The sequence below is a fragment of the Gopherus evgoodei genome, chromosome 2 (genome assembly GCF_007399415.2).
Source record: "Gopherus evgoodei ecotype Sinaloan lineage chromosome 2, rGopEvg1_v1.p, whole genome shotgun sequence".
Lineage (NCBI taxonomy): Eukaryota > Metazoa > Chordata > Testudines > Testudinidae > Gopherus > Gopherus evgoodei.
Window position 1 is genome coordinate 27,348,475 of NC_044323.1, and position 17,323 is coordinate 27,365,797.

Below are 17,323 nucleotides of genomic sequence, written 5' to 3' on the forward strand. Positions count from 1 at the left end.
GTCTGGTGCTGAAAAGCGCTGTAGGGCGGGCTAGGCACAAATCTCCAGCGCTGGGGCTGAGCAGGGATTCCCACTGCGGCAAGGACACGGCTATGGGGTCGCCTCCTTCCTTCAGAGCCCTTAGGCGAGCCCTGCGGAAACAGCGCCCCGTGGGCCCCTCCCCCGGGCTCGCCCCCATGAGCCTCCCCTTCCCCCGGACATGTGCGAGGAGGCGCAGCCCCACACCCTGCCCCCCTTCTGCCGCCGGTGGGGGAGGGCCGGGCCCGGAGGCCGAGCGAGCGGCAATGCCCTGCGCGGCCATAGCGGGGAGACAGCGCGGCCCTTCCCCCGCCGCATGCCAGTGAGCCGCCGCCGCCTCGCTGCGCGCAGGAGGAGGCGCGGAACAGGTGGCCAGAGGCAGCAGCGAGCGCTGGCACCGCCCCGGCGGCGGCCGAGCGTGTGAGCGGGGCCTCCGCAGCGCCGGCCCGGGACTCGGCCGGTCCGCAGCAGCAGCTGCTGTCGCCCTCCTTGGGGCCGGGCTCCTGCCCGGTGCTGGCGGCTGGCCGGGGGGTGCAGAGCCAGGCGCGCCCGGAGCTGGGGCCGAGCGCGGGCGGGCGGGCAGCGTGTGCGGGGCCGCAGCCGGCCGGGGCAGGATGAAAGTCACGGTGTGCTTCGGGCGGACGCGGGTGGTCGTGCCCTGCGGGGACGGCAACATGAAAGTTTTCAGCCTCATCAAGCAAGCGGTGACCAGGTACAAGAAGGCGATCGCCAAGGTGAGGGTGCGCGCCCGGGCAGCGAGCGGGGGAAGGAGCAGCCGGAGCAGGGAGAGGGCGCCTGGGATCAATATGGCGCTTCCTGGAAAGGGGGAGGAAGGGAGGGGATAAAGGGGGGAAAGTGCAGGGCTGCTCGGCTGGGGAGAGACGTGGGCATGGGGCCGGAGGGGCCTGGCCCCCGCAGCACCCCTATCCAGGGCGGGGAGGGGAGGGGAGTGGAGTTCGTGCCTGTCCCACCTGGCTGAGAGCTCAAGGGACGGGAGAAGCGCGGGGAGTTCGGGCCAGAAGCGCTGCTGCTCCTGCTTGCAGCGGTCTAGTTTTCTTGACAGTAAAGTTTAAAACGCTGCTGGGCTGCCCGGCCCGGCCCTGGGGGCAGGGAGCGTGTGTCTGTGTGAAAGGAGCTGCTAACTGAACATGGCTCCTTTGTACCCATCTGTGGGAGCTGAGATTTAGTCGGTAGCGAGATACAGTGGCAAAGACTTGAGTACTTTGAGGCCTGAACTCTTTGTTTGTTGCTATTTTGTAACGAGCAAGTGATTCTCTTGTAGGCGTGTTTTTGAAAAGGGGATGTGGGTGGGGGGTCCCTTTCGCTCTTTCTCTCTGTTTTTCTTCTTGTTAGTTGCATACACCCTAAGTGCACCGGGTCCATACAAACTGGGGTATTGGCTGTCACTTCAAGGGTCACATCTTGTTAGTTTAATTGTCCTGGAGAAGGCTGTGTAACCCCATGGTTTAGGTTTTGTTACATTTGTTCAAAGCCTGGTGTTTGAAACAGAACAAAATTAAAATCCCCAAAGCAAGTCTCCTTGAAAATGATTTCTCTTTCCTGAACAGTAGTTACTGCAAAGAGTTCAAATCCAGCCCCAGGCTTCCCAGCTGCTCCAGGCCCAGGAGGGAAAAAGCAGTGAAATGTGCGGAGCTCAGGAAACAACAGGCATCTAATGTTTATATCTGAAAAAGTAATATGTCCCTTGCGCTACCAGAGAATGGAAAGGTGCTGGAAAGAGGATCTGCAGAATAAAAAAGTTAGGGATGGGTTAAAGAGAGTTTTGTTGGATTATTTGCTAGGATGATGGCTAATGTGAAGCAGCACATTCTTCACGGCAAGTTGATGCCCTCTTGTCTGTGTCAGAAATGCTCGTGTCAGCTCAGAGAATCATTTACTTTTCCAGTTATTGCGAAAAAAGTTGACAGTGTGGGGAGCTTCTGTGCTGGAAATATATCCATTGCCTTTATGCTTGGAAATGTAATTGACTTCTTACTTGCTTTTTGGTGATGTTAATAATTACAATTTGTCTAGAACAGTTTTCATATGGAGTTGAGTGTATCATTAAATGTACAGTCATTTACAAACAATTGTATCGGCCCGTCTGTATACACTTAGAATATTTTACTTTTTTGCTGCAAAACAGTTTTCATTTCTGATCAACTTAATTCCAGGCCAATCTGATAAAGACCTGCTGTTTAATGACATTTTGGCTGGTGCTTGCCTCTCCCGCCCGAACTTTGCTCAAGTAGTTGAATTATTTTTTGCCTTTCTGAAATTTTTTTTCTGTGCAGGACTTGATTGCAGAGTTTAGAAATTTTTACTTCAAGATATTCTGAAATTGCACCAAGCTGTAGTTTAAAGTCTGTTGGCATTAGCATTGGTGGGTTGGAAATGATGTGCATGCGTTTTTTTCCAAAGAGAACCCTGGTCTAGTATAGGGAAAGGGGCAACCAAAGTTTCCATTTTTTATTTCGTTTTTTCCTGAAGATTTTTGTTTTGGGACAATACTTCTGAGTGTATTTTTAATATGCCTCTTAAGTGTAATGTCACACAGCGTTTACTAGTGAAATAGTAAAAAGTTGAACTGGAAGATGTCAAGATGCTAAATACCAACTGTAGTTATTTATACAGCTTCATTAATGTGCATGGCATTTCATATGCAAATAGAAGACAATGTCCCAAAACACTCTTAAAGTTAAGATACAGCCCTGTAAACCCTGACGCATGAGCATAATGCTACTTACTTAAATGGGACTATGGTAGTAAATATTTGCAGGATTGGTCCCTAATTTTTACAATATTAAAGTTACATTAATACTGTTACAGTAAATCTATGGTTCCCAAACTGTGATCTGTGAATGAATATCTAGCTAGTCATATTGTACTGGATCATGTTCTTGTTTCCAGCTGTTAAATTGCATTAAAGACAGCTACAAATACATTCCTAATATTGTATTTCCATGTGAGCAAATTGCAGTATGTAACACAGGGAAGTTATGTGAGGGTGTGAGTGGGAAGGATGGTTGCTTGTATGTGTTTGCAAATGGAGAGGAGGGGCCAATGACAAAAGCTCTGTGTTATGTGGCCACATTATGGAAAAAAAAATTAAGAACCTCTGAAATGTGATATGTTGACAGATCAACTATTTAAAGATACTTTGCAAGGTTACAACTTTGCTCGCTCCTAGCCTTCAGAGCTCTTGATCTTGGGTTTTAGAAAGGACTTGTTGGCTTTTTATTTTATTTTGTGTATTTGGGGTAAACTTTGTTGCAGGTGTGTGGGGTTGGAATGGTGTTAATTACAAAGTGATGGTTTCTATTATGTGGAAATTCTGTTGTGAAAACGCTAATCTACCCCACCTGAGACCACAGGCCTTTCTTTTAGGGGTTTCTACTGTTAATTTGATAGTGAGCTTTGACATTGTATGCATTGCACATCTTCCATTGAGACACTTGGATAATAGAGTGGTGAGTCCATGAATACCTCTGTAAATAAATACAGATAGATTTTACCAAATGTTTCCCAAGTAACAGTGCGGATGCTCATGAGAGAGTAATATGGAAATAGTTAGGGATGGTAATGTCAGATTTTTTTGGTCACTGCCACACCCTTCTAGTGTAAATTAGATCATCTTTTTGTATTGGAGTTCAACAGTTTTATGGCTCTTCGCTTTTTAAAAAGAAAAGTAGGTAAGGAATATAACCAGTTATATATTTGAGGGAACAAGTGTGGATTTTTTTCTTTATTTTTTGGTATGTTGACATCATCTGAAGTTTTTCTGACTTTTCCAAAACATACTACTCTAGCATCAGTTATGGCCTCATGCAGGAAAGCAGAAATTTAATAGAAGTTTATGTAATGTTTTAACACTTACATGAGACTATAGGTCCCAATCCTGCAAAAATGTATGCACCTGCTTAATTTTACATATTGTGCATAATCCCAATGACTTCAGCAGAGCTTTTGCAGGGTGTAAAGCACATGAGTAAGTCTTTGCAGGATCAGAACCACACAGAGCTTAGCTCTCTCTTCCCACAGTTTTCAGTTTGTGACTAGCAGCAGAGGATCTAAACTAGGAGTGGTTTTGATATGCCTACACAACACTAGCTCTCTACATGCATACTGTACAAATCAGGAAATGCCAATGGAGTTATTCTGGCACTATAGACCGTATTTGGAATTATGTGTGTAAATCTGTTAATAAAATATTGTGTGAAATTTAATCTTTGACCTTTATTTTAATTTTAATTTTTCTCACTTGGAATTATTTGAACTGAATTGAGGTGGTGGGAGTGGAAACAACACCTGTTTAAAAATAGGAAATAAATTAGGGTCAGAAAAGAAACCCTTACTATTTTAAAAGAAATTAAATAGCGTATGAATAACATTTCAATTTCTTTGGTTATTACCTTTTATCATTCTGTAGTTGCATTTTATAACTAAGAATGAGTACATCAGTCCCCTTTATATTTTTATTGTGAATATTTCCCATTATAGATACAAAATCTTTATTTAAATATGGGTTAACTTGTTAGTGTGATGGACTGAATCCCCATGCCAATGTGACAGAAAGTCTTAACATTTTCTTGAAAGCTTTATTACAAGTACTCTTTCTTTTTAAACATTCCAATAAAGGCTGTGTAGTTGAAATAGGAATATTCTGCTTTTTCTCAACAACTTTAAAACAACCAAACGGAACAAACAAAAACAGCAAAACCCACCCAACAAACCCAGCTCTCAATATGATGCATTCTTGAATTGTAAGCAGGGCTTGCAATCCATTTGCATTCTCCAAAGAAAGATTTCTTCTTATCCTGGGCAATTAAGTTTTGCAGAATCTAAGGCCAGGTCTCCATTGGGATTTTAGTCACTGGTATTGCAATATCAGTGTAATTTGACTGGTGTAGACCCCTAATGAAGAAATACTCACTGGTATGAACCACTATGGCTTGCACCAATGCATTTTACCTTGGCTAGTAGGCAATGGGTTAATTTTCCAAAACCTACTTAGGGGAGAACAGAAGTTTTTGTGTAGTTCTGCTCACAATATTATATGAATGACTTTGAAAAGTTACAGAGAGTGGCAATCAGAATGTTGTAGGTGGACTTTGAGGGTATGAATTGTGGAAAAAGAAGAACAAGAAGACTTGGATTACATAACTGAATAATGAGCTGAGAGGTAGAGTATATTGGGTGTGTGTGTGTGGTTTTCAAAAGAAATGCTTGGATTGAGGCCAGTTAATTATTTGGCATAGCAACTAGATTAAAATATATATTATGGACTGCTACTGAACAATTCAATTCACCAGAAGATTGACTTTAATACCCAAGATTTTGAAATTTGTCAGAGAGGTTAGTTATATGTCTGTAAGAAGCTGGGACATGTATTCTAAAAAGGAGCAGATTGTCTGTCTGATAGCTTTAGTCTACAGTGGCTTTGGTATGAGGTCCCTTTTTGGTTCTCATTTTTAAATTTCTACCTTGATTTTTGTTGCTGTAAGTGTCTGGAAAATATAACGAATATAGAGCTTACAATAAGAAGGCAATAATGCACAGTTATTCTGGTGGTGCAAATGGTGGAAGCAGTTGTATGTGTTAATTATTTTAACGTTTGGTGTGTGGGTGTGACTGGACATGTAAATATGCAGAGTAAATGAGAAGTTGAATATATTTCATTGAGAGTCTTGATAGAGACAAAGCTACATCAGAGGCCAGTAGACGAGTGGTTGATGGCACACTTCAAAGAGAGAGAGAATCAAATGGGTGAATTGTAGCCTCCAATGAAAGTACAATTATCTATCAAAAGTGCAGAAAACTCCCAGGCAGGGAAGAGTGATTCACAGGTAGATTACATGCTCAAAATGGCCCCTTTGACCTTAATCTGAGCTCCTGCAGAACACAGGCCAAAGAATCTCACCTGGAAATCTTCTGCTTGAGATAGTAGCAAGAAGACCTCCAATCCGCCTATTGGTACCCTAAAGATTTTAAGAGTAACTTTCAGAGATTGTGGCTTGAGTCTGTGAGTGAAAATGAGGCAGCAGACGTGCTTCCAATGTTTCTTAGATGTATTTCCCTCACGGTTCCCCCAGAAAATAAAATAAAATAAAAATTGGGGAGGAGGGGGAGATTAGGTGTCTGACAGAGTGACGTTTGGAACAAAGCTTAGCTGTCAGTTTAAAATTCACATTAGGGCAGTAGTGACAGAAAGTAATTGCAGACAGATATTTGATCACTTCTGTAAGGTGCATTGGTCGTCTTGCACCCTAAATGCTAATGGATATTGGAGTACACACCACAATTGGCATTGTTGTTGGTTGTCTAAGCAAAAAGGTCAAGTATCAAATGGGTATGCGGTCTCAGCTGCTTGAGAGCTAGGCCACCCAAAGTTGAAAGTTTCAACTTTGTGCTTAGGACTAAAGTGCATTGGCAGGAAGTGTGGGAAAGTTTGTACTCCTAGTGAATGTGCTGCACTTTTTTCTGTCACATGCTCATCAGTGCTAGCAACGTTGCACATGTAAAGCAAAGTACCAGAAACCATGCATTCACTTCAAAATATGTTTGTTTGTTTACAAGCTGATCCCTCAAAGGTAGTCTATTATGATACAGTGATACTGACTTTAAAAAAATACCTTATTTTCATCACTCTTTTGATAATTGGAACAAACAAATTCTCATCTGCCCACCTCTACCCCCAAAATAATTACTGAAAAACTCAGTCCTAGTGACATAAACCAGCCTGTGGTTTCTAGGATCCTGCTGCTGCGTTGTGTAGTACAGCAGTGTGTACCTTTCAGAAGAAGTGTGCCAAGTTTTCATTTATTCACTCTAATTTAAGGTTTTGCATGCCAGTAATACATTTTAACGTTTTTAGAAGGTCTCTTTCTATAAATCTATAATATATAACTAAACTGTTGTTGTATATCAAATAAATATGGTTTTAAAAATGTTTAAGAAGCTTCATTTAAAATTACATTAAAATGCAAAGCCCCCGGAATGGTGGCCAGGGCCCGGGCAGTGTGAGTGCCACTGAAAATCAGCTCACGTGCAGCCTTTGGCACATGTGCCATAGGTTGCTTACCACTGGTGTAGTGAGTGGATGGACTGCTGTGTCAGCATGGAACTCTATTGACTTGAGCGGGGCTTCACTCAAGAACTGTATGCTGCTACACTTGGCATAATTGGGACTTAGGTTTATAAGGGCCAGATTAGCTGGGACACTACAGTCACTTCTTATCCTGTAGTGTTCTATGGTGTCTCGGTCAGAGCACAGAGGAGCAAAAGTAACATGACAAATGCTCAGTTGCTTCAGTGAAAAATCTGATTTTATTAGGCATCATTTAATTCGATGTTTGCACAAATCTTGAACCTCCTTTAAAGCTGAATAAATCTACCCTAAGCTAGCTTCAGAATAGGAGAAGAACTTGCTACTCATTTCGGTTGATAACCTGAGACTGAAATGTCTCTGTCCAGTATTTGACTTTTGATGTGCTGAGCTTGAAAAATTTGACTGGGTATCTCCATTGCTGCTCATGGTGTCTAAGAATGATTCTTGACCACTTTACTGATGTTGGGTTCTGAACAGAAGCAATAAAACTGAACTGACTGTTAATTTTGCTCTGTTGCTTGGCAAAAGCTGTGAACAGCAACAATGAGGTGGGAGATTTCTGCAGTCTCAGAAAGGAAACACTGTGCTGGTTCATATTAAGTTAATGTTTGGAAGTTCATCACCATAAAGACTAGGAAAATAGTATCGTAAGTATACAGTTTGCAGATATAGATGGACCCTTGACTGTCCTTTTCATAATTAATATAGATGATCGACTATTGTTAGTAAGAAAAATTCATGAAAATTAGGATGTTTCTCTCATGTATGGTGCCTACCCATCTTTTTATCAGTCTGATACATGATACTGTCCATCTTAAGGAATATATTTATGTGGTATGTATGCAATTTTTATTTAACTTAATATTATGGAGCTTCTTAATATATAAGTATTCTTTTATATTGGAAATAATATATTGGAGTGTGTGGGGAAAATCGTTTGAGAGTTACATTGGTGCGTAATATATAGATTCTGAATAGAATTTATATAACAGTATTTCATAGCTTTTTAAACAGTGCTGGGGAGGTGGGCACTGTGAAAGAGCTTGGCATGTTAAGGGGAACAGTCACTGTATCTACTTTGGAGGATCAATTTGAAGATAGTACTTGGGTTGTAGGGAGTTGCCAGGTTTTCTTGTTCTAGGCTAGTGTTTCTTAACCTTTTTGTGGTGATGACCCCCTTCGGACTTAAGAAACATTGTGATCCCTAGGAAAAATTGCCCCCTCAACCTCCCCCAGCTTGTGGCTTTGGTATGAAACATGTAAATTAGCTTGACAAGGGCTTCTGTGCTGTGGGGCCCCAGGCAATTGCCCTGCTTCCTACCTTCTGATGCTGGCCTTGTTTGTGACCCCCTGTCCAAGTCTGTCTCAGGACCCCCAGGTTGAGAAACACTGTTCTAGGTGATAGACTTCAACCAGTGGGAAACCATTTGAATCTCATAGTTCTCTACACTTTAACCTTTCTAATAATGGTTGCAGATGTTTATGCTGTTTTTAAAAAAAATGCCATTGGAGGTAACATGTTCTTGTTTGTGCTATAGACTATGACATCTCTTTGCATGTTAGTACACTTAAACTGACTTTAGGCAAAACAAGCTGGATTAAGAGGGAAAAGAAAAGATGGAGATGATATACACAATATAGTTCATGTTGCCTTGCCATTTCTTTTTGTTTAGGCCAATGAGCAGTTGCTTCAAAAGAAAATATTTTCCCCCTGAAAACAACTTTTTTTATGTAAATATTAATTGAATAAAATGTGCAACAGTAATGACCTAATGCTCTGAAAATAAAATGGAATTTTCTTAATATAAATCTAGAGCATTGCATAGCTGTTCTTGCTCAGAAATATTTTGCAAGCAGTAACAAAAGCAAAAGGAGCGGAGGAAAGGTAGTATAAGGAAGTTCTGAAAGGTATTTTGGGGCATCTGCTCTATTTTTTGATGACCTCTCCCAACTGGAGCAAAGAAAATGTTGGTTGAGTCACTGTAATGGCTCAGCAAGTCTGGTGCTGGAAGACAAATACAAAATTATACTGCCTCAGTGCTGAATTATATTATCCAGCAGATCTCTGAGAAGGGGCATTTAACTTAAAAGGGCTCGGAAGCAGTGCTGTGCTTGAGCCTTGTAATGTTTGTCACTAACAAACTAGTAAAAAGGGAAATGAGTCAAAGTCCAAAGCTATCTAGAAATGGACAAATTTCTAACTAACAGGGAACATCCAGTTTCTTCCACGGATCAAAATATTTTAGCAGTTGCAGATTTTTCTACTGTAGCCCTAGTTGTTTTCTAAAATTGTTTCCAGATGTTACTGCTAGATCAAAGAAGCTTTGTATAATCACGTTGTGGCACTATATACAGTATGTTAACAGGCATTGGTTACATAAAAGGTTATTTATTTTCCACTTCAGTTTCTTCTTTGTATTTTTTTTAACATTGGTAACATTGAGCACATAAAGAAAAGAGAAACCAACACCTAGAAGCTGTTGACTTTTAAATACCTATGAGCTTTTCTCATGTGAGTAGACCTGTTGAAAAAGTGAACAGTATTTGGTCCCTTCTCCACATATCTTGTAAAATGTAGACTGCTTGGCCTTTGAAGTTCATGATCTATAACTGCTAACGAGAGAGTGGTGTTTGAAGTTTTAGGTTAGGGAATGTCAGTACAGAAAATATAAGTTGCATTCTGATGTTACTTAAGAGCATGACCTGTGTCCGTAGGGACTTTACTGGGTCCTTCTATCAGCAATACAAAAACTCCTGATCCCTGGTGCTAAGGGTATTCATTCCCATTGATGGGAATAATGACCTGCAACACCTTGCATGACTGGGCCCTAAAATGCAAGTGAAAGCAGGTACTGATAGCTCATTTAAGCTTGAGGGCGATGCAGTTTTAGAACTATAGTACATTGATTGTGGGCCCAGTCCAGATGTTGCTGGGAGATGAAGGTGCCCAGAACCATGCAGGATTAGAGCCTGGGTAGTTGTTGCTTTATTATGGCCATCTTCTGAAAAGCCATCCCACTATGTGTGCTCCTTTGTGCTGGAGTAGTTTACTTGTCTAGCCTATCAATTCATTGTCTCTCTGGCTCTGCAGGACTTTCATGCTTGCTGGGGGAGGGAAGTACTGGAAGGAGGATGACTGTGGGAAGTAGGGAGAGGAAAACAGGGAGAAAGGGCTGCATTCAGTAAGAGATGCGGTTCTACAAGAGAGGAAGAAAACAAATGGGATATCCCTGGAGGCTGGCAAAAAGACAGGGACTGAGGAAGGAGAACATGAATAGGGCTCCCCCAATGAGTATTCCCTTTCAAAGAAGGCAGATGGAGGGAAGCAAAGAAGATGTTTATATGGAAGCAAGACAAGATAAAGGACTTAAATGAGTAAACAAACATACAAAGTGAAAGAACTAAAGTCTAAGTCTTGAAGGAGGAAAGAACAAAACTGGTAAGGAGGGGGGAGAGTGTGAAATGCAGTCTCCAGAATTCAATATTAAGAGACATGGGGAGTGGGAGGTATTTATCATAGATCAATGAGAAGATTGGAATTAGTAACAGAACAAACTTATTGCAAAACAATTTTTAAAAAAAGATAAAATATTAATGAGGCAAAGGGAGGTTTGGATAAAATGTTACCAAAGAAATGAGTCACTGTACATTACATGTGCACACACTTTCCACAGGCTTTCTCAAACAGCCTGTTGATGATGCTCAGAGCTTCAGGTTCCATTACATAGGGAGTTGGAGGCTAATGCTTCCCTCTTCATTTTTTTTTTGGGGGGGGGGGAAATCTTTCTGGGTATAAATATATTTAATTAGGAAGAAAATTATAAAGATTGAAACTAACAGTAATTCAAAAATATTTTTGAACCTTTTTCTGCTTTGATTAATCAGTAAGAAGAAGATTCTCAGTCTCTAGCTATGGAAATATGTCCAGCATAGTTGTCAGGATTTCACATTTTTGAAGAAAATTAGCCAGAGTTGCTGAGCTAAAAAGTTGTTCTACTTTACCCCACTTTTTTGTATCTGCTACAAAGTCCCTTGATTACTACTTCATTTCCCCCAAAACAGGTACTGAGTAACTTATGTTTTCTCTATTAAAAATCAGTGGCAATATCCTACTTAAGAGAAATCTACAATAGAAAAACAGTGTGTACATGTAACACAGGTGAGATAGAGGAATAACTTATTTTGAGTCTCCAGAGTTTATTCTGAATGGAGAGGGACAAGGATTTAATTAATTATGAAATGGTACTTTAAAAAATGAGCACTTTTCCTGAGTGACAATAAGTTTAAAAGCAGCAAAGAGTCCTCTGGCACCTTATAGACTAACAGACATATTGGAGCATGAGCTTTCATGGGTGAATACCCACTTCGTTGGATGCAAGTTTTAAAAAATCCATCTGAAGGTTTGAACACTGTGGATAGATTGCTATCAGTTTTTTATTTCATCATAATTTGATGTACCAGCTGTTTTAGCGTCATCAATAAAATAGCTAACTGGAATAACAAGATCTGAACTCATTTGGATTCAAGAATCTGTTGCATAGAACAGTGTTTGCATTTTTTAAATCTACTTTTTTGTGTGTGCATGTGCTGTCAGTTTCTCCTCTGTTGCCTCCCTGTGAAGACTGCTTGCCTGCAGCTGAAAGCATTGGGAAAGCAGCCAGTTACCAAATCTGACAGAGGTGGAATTTCAACAGTGTAGTGGTGGTGGCCCAGCTTTCCTAGTGAATGAGCATTTAACCTTTGTAAAACATGCAGTCTCTGCAGGCTAAAGGCATAAGAATTTTACTTGGCTCTTAAATTTGGATCTCCCTGTTGGCAGCAGAGAGGTGCTAGAAAACTACTGTTCAGCTCAAAGTATGAGGCTAATGTTATAATCCATAACTGATCACAGAAAAGCCCATTGAAGTGTAAAGTGCAGTTAAGGTCAGCAAATTGGCATCTTGTTAGTTAACTTATTTGTTCTCTGTGGGCTTGTCTACAACACAAAGTTGAGCGCTGTAACCCCCTCACCAGCGCTGCAACTTAGGAGGTGTACACATCTGCAGGGCATCACCAGCGCTGCAACTCCCTGTTTGCAGCGCTGGCCGTACTCCCGTTTTGTCTCGGGTGTAGAGGATCCAGCGCTGGTGATCCAGCGCTGGTAATCAAGTGTAGACACTTACCAGCGCTTTTCTTGACCTCCGTGGAATAAGCAGGTATCCCAGCATATCTGAGGAAGCCTCTGGTAATCAAGCTGGTCTCCTTCCCCGGTTTGCTCTCGCGTTCCCCGAACCTCCGTGCAAGCAGGTCTCCTTCCCTGCAGTTTACAGGGTGGTTCGGGAAACGCGAGAGCAAACCGCGGCGAAGCTGGTCTCCTTCCCCAGTTTGCTCTCGCGTTCCCCTAACCCCCCTTGAAGCCGCCCAACAGCGCTGCAGTGTGGCCACATCTAACACCACTTGCAGCGCTGGTTGCTGTAAGTGTGGCCACTCTGCAGCGCTGGCCCTATACAGCTGTACTAATACAGCTGTAACAACCAGCGCTGCAAAATTTTAGATGTAGACATACCCTGTGTGAAAAACCCTACTTTCAATTAGGTTTTTAGAAGGCCCCAGGCATGGTGGAGCAGGTGTGATTTTTCTGGTTGGAGGCAGGATTTTAGGAGTCAGTGGAAAGAACCCTTCTCCTGCAAGCCAGAGAACTCAACTCTGTAGATACCTCAGTACAAAGATGCACAGGCAACTTTTGCTGAGGCTAGTGGATTCACTGTCCATGTCCCATCACTGCTCCAGACTACTTCTCCATGGCATTTGCAGGAAGGATCACTTGGATATACTGTCACTTAAGCTGTGTGAGGGTAAAAGATTTGTCCCTGTGTTTTCCCTGAATCACATTATTTACTCTTCTGATAAAGATGATGTTTTTGCTCATGTTGGCATTGGAGGGCCAATGCAGTGGAGGAGCAAAGAGCTCAAATGTCTTCTGCCTTGTGTATAATCACAAAATTGTTAGCAAAAATGAGCATTAGAATTTCTTCCACTAATGATAATGTGAGAACAGAACACTCAAACTCATCCTTGGATTTGAAATTTCAGCATTAGAAGCAAGAAAAATTTCTTTGATTTTTCAAGCTGAACAAATTTGAGAAGTTAGATCAGCAAGAGAGGGGAAAATGTTGAGCCTCACTCAATGCCATTTTCAGAACCTCTCTTCAGATTGAGAACCACACTTTGATACAGATATAGTAATTCACAGGAATAGTTTTTTCGTGTTTAACTTCAAAACAAAACACATTCTGTAGCACAAATTGATGGATATTGTCTATTATAATTTTGTAATGGTTGACCACTCAAGGGAATGTAGTTTGAATTCCGATGTTAAATTAAGTAACTGATGGAAAAATGTGTAAAATATCAACTGAAAAACAAAGGGCTCAGTCTTACTCTTAACTCTGCAGCTGTTTGTTACTCTGTCTAACCTAGGCTTCAGGTTACCACACAGCCAGCTAATGTGATTTTTAAAGGTGTTAAGCTACGTGTACACAGGATGTTCAAGGGTGTTTCAAACTATGTTAAAACACTTTGGGGAGGGGCGGAGGAGGAATCTTTTTCAACATCGAGGCCATGTCTACATCTAAAATTTTGCAGCGCTGGTTGTTACAGCTGTATTAGTACAGCTGTATAGGGCCAGCGCTGCAGAGTGGCCACACTTACAGCAACCAGCGCTGCAAGTGGTGTTAGATGTGGCCACACTGCAGCGCTGTTGGGCGGCTTCAAGGGGGGTTCGGAGAACGCGAGAGCAAACCGGGGAAGGAGACCAGCTTCGCCGCGGTTTGCTCTCGCGTTCCCCGAACCACCCTGCAAACCGCAGGGAAGGAGACTTGCTTCCTCGGGGAACGTGAGAGCAAACCGCGGCGAAGCTGGTCTCCTTTCCCGGTTTGCTCTCGCGTTCCCCGAACCACCCTGCAAACCGCAGGGAAGGAGACCTGCTTGCTCGGGGTTCCGGGAACGAGAGAGCAAACCGGGAAAGGAGACCAGCTTCGCCACGGTTTGCTCTCGCGTTCCCCGAACCACCCTGCAAACCGCAGGGAAGGAGACCTGCTTGCTCGGGGTTCCGGGAACGAGAGAGCAAACCGGGAAAGGAGACCAGCTTCGCCGCGGTTTGCTCTCGCGTTCCCCGAACCACCCTGCAAACCGCAGGGAAGGAGACCTGCTTGCTCGGGGTTCCGGGAACGCGAGAGCAAGCCGGGGAAGGAGACCAGCTTGATTACCAGAGGCTTCCTCCTTCCACGGAGGTCAAGAAAAGCGCTGGTAAGTGTCTACATTGGATTACCAGCGCTGGATCACCAGCGCTGGATCCTCTACACCCGAGACAAAACGGGAGTACGGCCAGCGCTGCAAACAGGGAGTTGCAGCGCTGGTGATGCCCTGCAGATGTGTACACCTTCAAAGTTGCAGCGCTGTAACTCCCTCACCAGCGCTGCAACTTTCTGATGTAGACAAGCCCCTAGATGAAAAAGGCCACAGATAGTGTAGTGAATTAGCTAACAGGATTGAGAAAAGGTACCTTTTTTGTCATCTAGACAGCATCTGCCTTGCAGAATTTCATACCCTACATGCACAAGCAAAATAGTGCATTTCGTTGAGTTACCCATGGTATGTTTTAAGTTTCTGGCATTGAAATAGTTTCTGTCCATTAAGAACATAAAGGTTTGCTAAACCAAAGCTAGATAGTAATATGTTTTTAAAATGGAATTTGTGCTCAGTGTTTTACAAAACATTGCCTACTCCATTGCGATGTTTCTATGAATAAATACTTAATGAACTTTTTGTAGCTGAGCTTTATCACACAGCAGTTATGGCCAGCTGGAGCCCTACAAACTAAGCCCTTAGATCAGGGATGAGCCCTCCAAATGTTTTAATCTGATCCTCAAGCTCCCTCCGGGGAGCGGGGTCTGGGGCTTGCCCTACTCTGGCCCTTCAACCGGGGAGTGGGGTTGAAAGCTTGCTCTGCTCCACTCGGCTCCTGGAAGCAGCGGCATGTGTAGGGGCAGCCAGGGGGCTCTGCTGCCCCTGCCCCAAACACTGTCCCCACAGCTCCTATTGGCCAGAACCGCAGCCAATGGGAGCTGCAGGGGTGGCACTTGCGGACGGGGCAGCACACAGAGCTGCTTGGCCCCGCCTCCGCTTAGGAGCTGGATGGGGAACGTGGCTGCTTCTGGGAGCTGCTTGAGGTAAGCGCCGTCCAGAGTCTGCACCCCTGCCTCTCTCCTGTGCCCCAGCTCCTGCCCCAGCCCTGATATCCCTCCTGCCCTTGAACCCTTTGGTTCCAGCCCAGAGCACCCTCCTGCATCTCCATCCCCTCATCCCCAGCCCCATCCCCTCATCCCCAGCTGAAGCCCGCACCCCAACCCCCAATTTTGTGAGCATTTATGGCCTGCCGTACAATTTCCATACCCGAATGTGGCCTGAGGGCTAAAAAGTTTGACCACCCCTGCCTTAGACTGAGGCTAAAATAGGTAAACTTTGTATTGTATCATTCATTAAGTACATAAACTGTCTTTACTAAATGAAGCTTTTGGACCTGATTCTGTAGTGGAAGTAAGAGTGGTCGAGGCAGTCCCCTTTGCCAGAATGGACCCCTATTTTGAGTGAAAGGAAATAGTTGAAACATGGAAAGGAAGCATACAAGCAAAATTAATGTGTGGTCAGTTTAACAGGATGTTAAATTGACCACAGATTAATTTTGCTTGTAAACTCACTATTGAAAATGAACTCATTAATTTGAATTTACTGCTGTATTTATTTGAACATTTGGAGAAGTCTAAACAAATAGAGGGAACTTACAAGTATTTTTCTGAACATGCTATATTTCAGCCTGATATAAAAATTCAGTTATCTTAGTTATTATAGTGCACTTTGTTCATGGTCCATGGTTGATTAAAAATGAGAGTTATGTGCGATCAGGTTATTGATGGCCCCACAAACTAGATGATTTATTTTCTCACATGGGGCATCACTTACTGAGGATCATGCAGGGGTGAAGTAATAGAACCCTGTGGAAAGCCCCTCTATGAGAAGGCCCTCAGGGTGGATGAGTAATTGGACATGCATGGACACTAGTTCTCTGTCTCAAGTATACTGTAAACATTTGTTAAGCCAATTATTGTATTTGACTAAAATTTGCTGCAGAAAGTGGTCTTTCTGGTTGTTTGTTCCAAATTCACTGCCCTTCAATAATTCGGTGCCTGCATGCCCTTGATAAAATGGGAAGGACTATTCAGTTTGTAGTTTAATGAAAATTTATTAAAATAATTTATTTACTGAGGTTGCAAATAATTGGAGGCCATCTTGTAAAATGTACAACTTGTTTTCTGGGTGTTTTTAATTGAGTATAATATATATTGTATAGCTGATAGACTAGATTGAAGTAGCATATGAAGAAGCTGTTTCAGCCTTAGAGACAACTATATAGGGAGGCATGGCTCTAAATTTTCAGAAGGGACTGTTGATTTTGTGTGCCTCAATTTTTGTCACCTTAAAGCAGATTGATTTTGTTTTTCTTTGGAGGAAGGTGGGTGCTTAGGATATTGTGAAAATATGCACTTTGTAGGTGCTGCCAGATGGGCTAACTTATTAGTCACTTTTGAAACTTTTAGGCTGTGGCACTTGCCATTGCAATTACAAAAGACATTAAAGGTGTCACTCCAGTCTCTCCTACAACTGTATAGTGATGATAGTTGCTGCATTTTATTAAAAATAATAATAAAAAAAGCTATGGAAATCTCATCTGGAGAAAATAGCAGATATTGTACATATTTTTTTTAATTTAGTATTTTTCTACTATTTGCTTTCTAAAAAGTTAATGTTATCTTGGATTTTTTGTTACTTTATCAACCCAGGCCCCTAATTTCATTTCAGTCAAAGCCACTTTTTAATTAATCTGTGTAATTAATACTGCAATTAAGTTGAGGAATAGAAGTTGCAGCAGAGCTTTCAAATCACAAGCCTTTCAGTAAGTGGCCTATTTCAGCCCACCCATCACCTGAGTGATTGATTAGGAGGTTCTCACATCACAATTGTAATGGTCTTGATGCAGTAAGTGGGAGAATCTGTTCTTTGTAACCACAAATTATGCCTCTAGCCTCTCGAGCAAAGAGAACAGTCCACTACTTTGCAGCTTCTTGCTCTTAGGGCTGTGGGTGGTCCAATAAAGTCTGT

General features: G+C 42.5%; 1 protein-coding gene across 11 annotated transcripts in view; it reads left to right on the forward strand.

Annotated features, from left to right (window-relative positions):
- Positions 1 to 596: 596 nt before the first annotated feature.
- The window catches only part of PARD3 (par-3 family cell polarity regulator), a 648,004-nt gene continuing 631,277 nt past the window's right edge, over positions 597 to 17,323 (forward strand). For all 11 annotated transcript variants that reach the window (XM_030550179.1, XM_030550184.1, XM_030550177.1 and 8 more), the window contains exon 1: positions 597 to 752. In XM_030550179.1, coding sequence (XP_030406039.1) covers positions 633 to 752 — 120 coding nt within the window. In that variant the 5' untranslated portion in view covers positions 597 to 632. The remainder of the gene's footprint in view (positions 753 to 17,323) is intronic.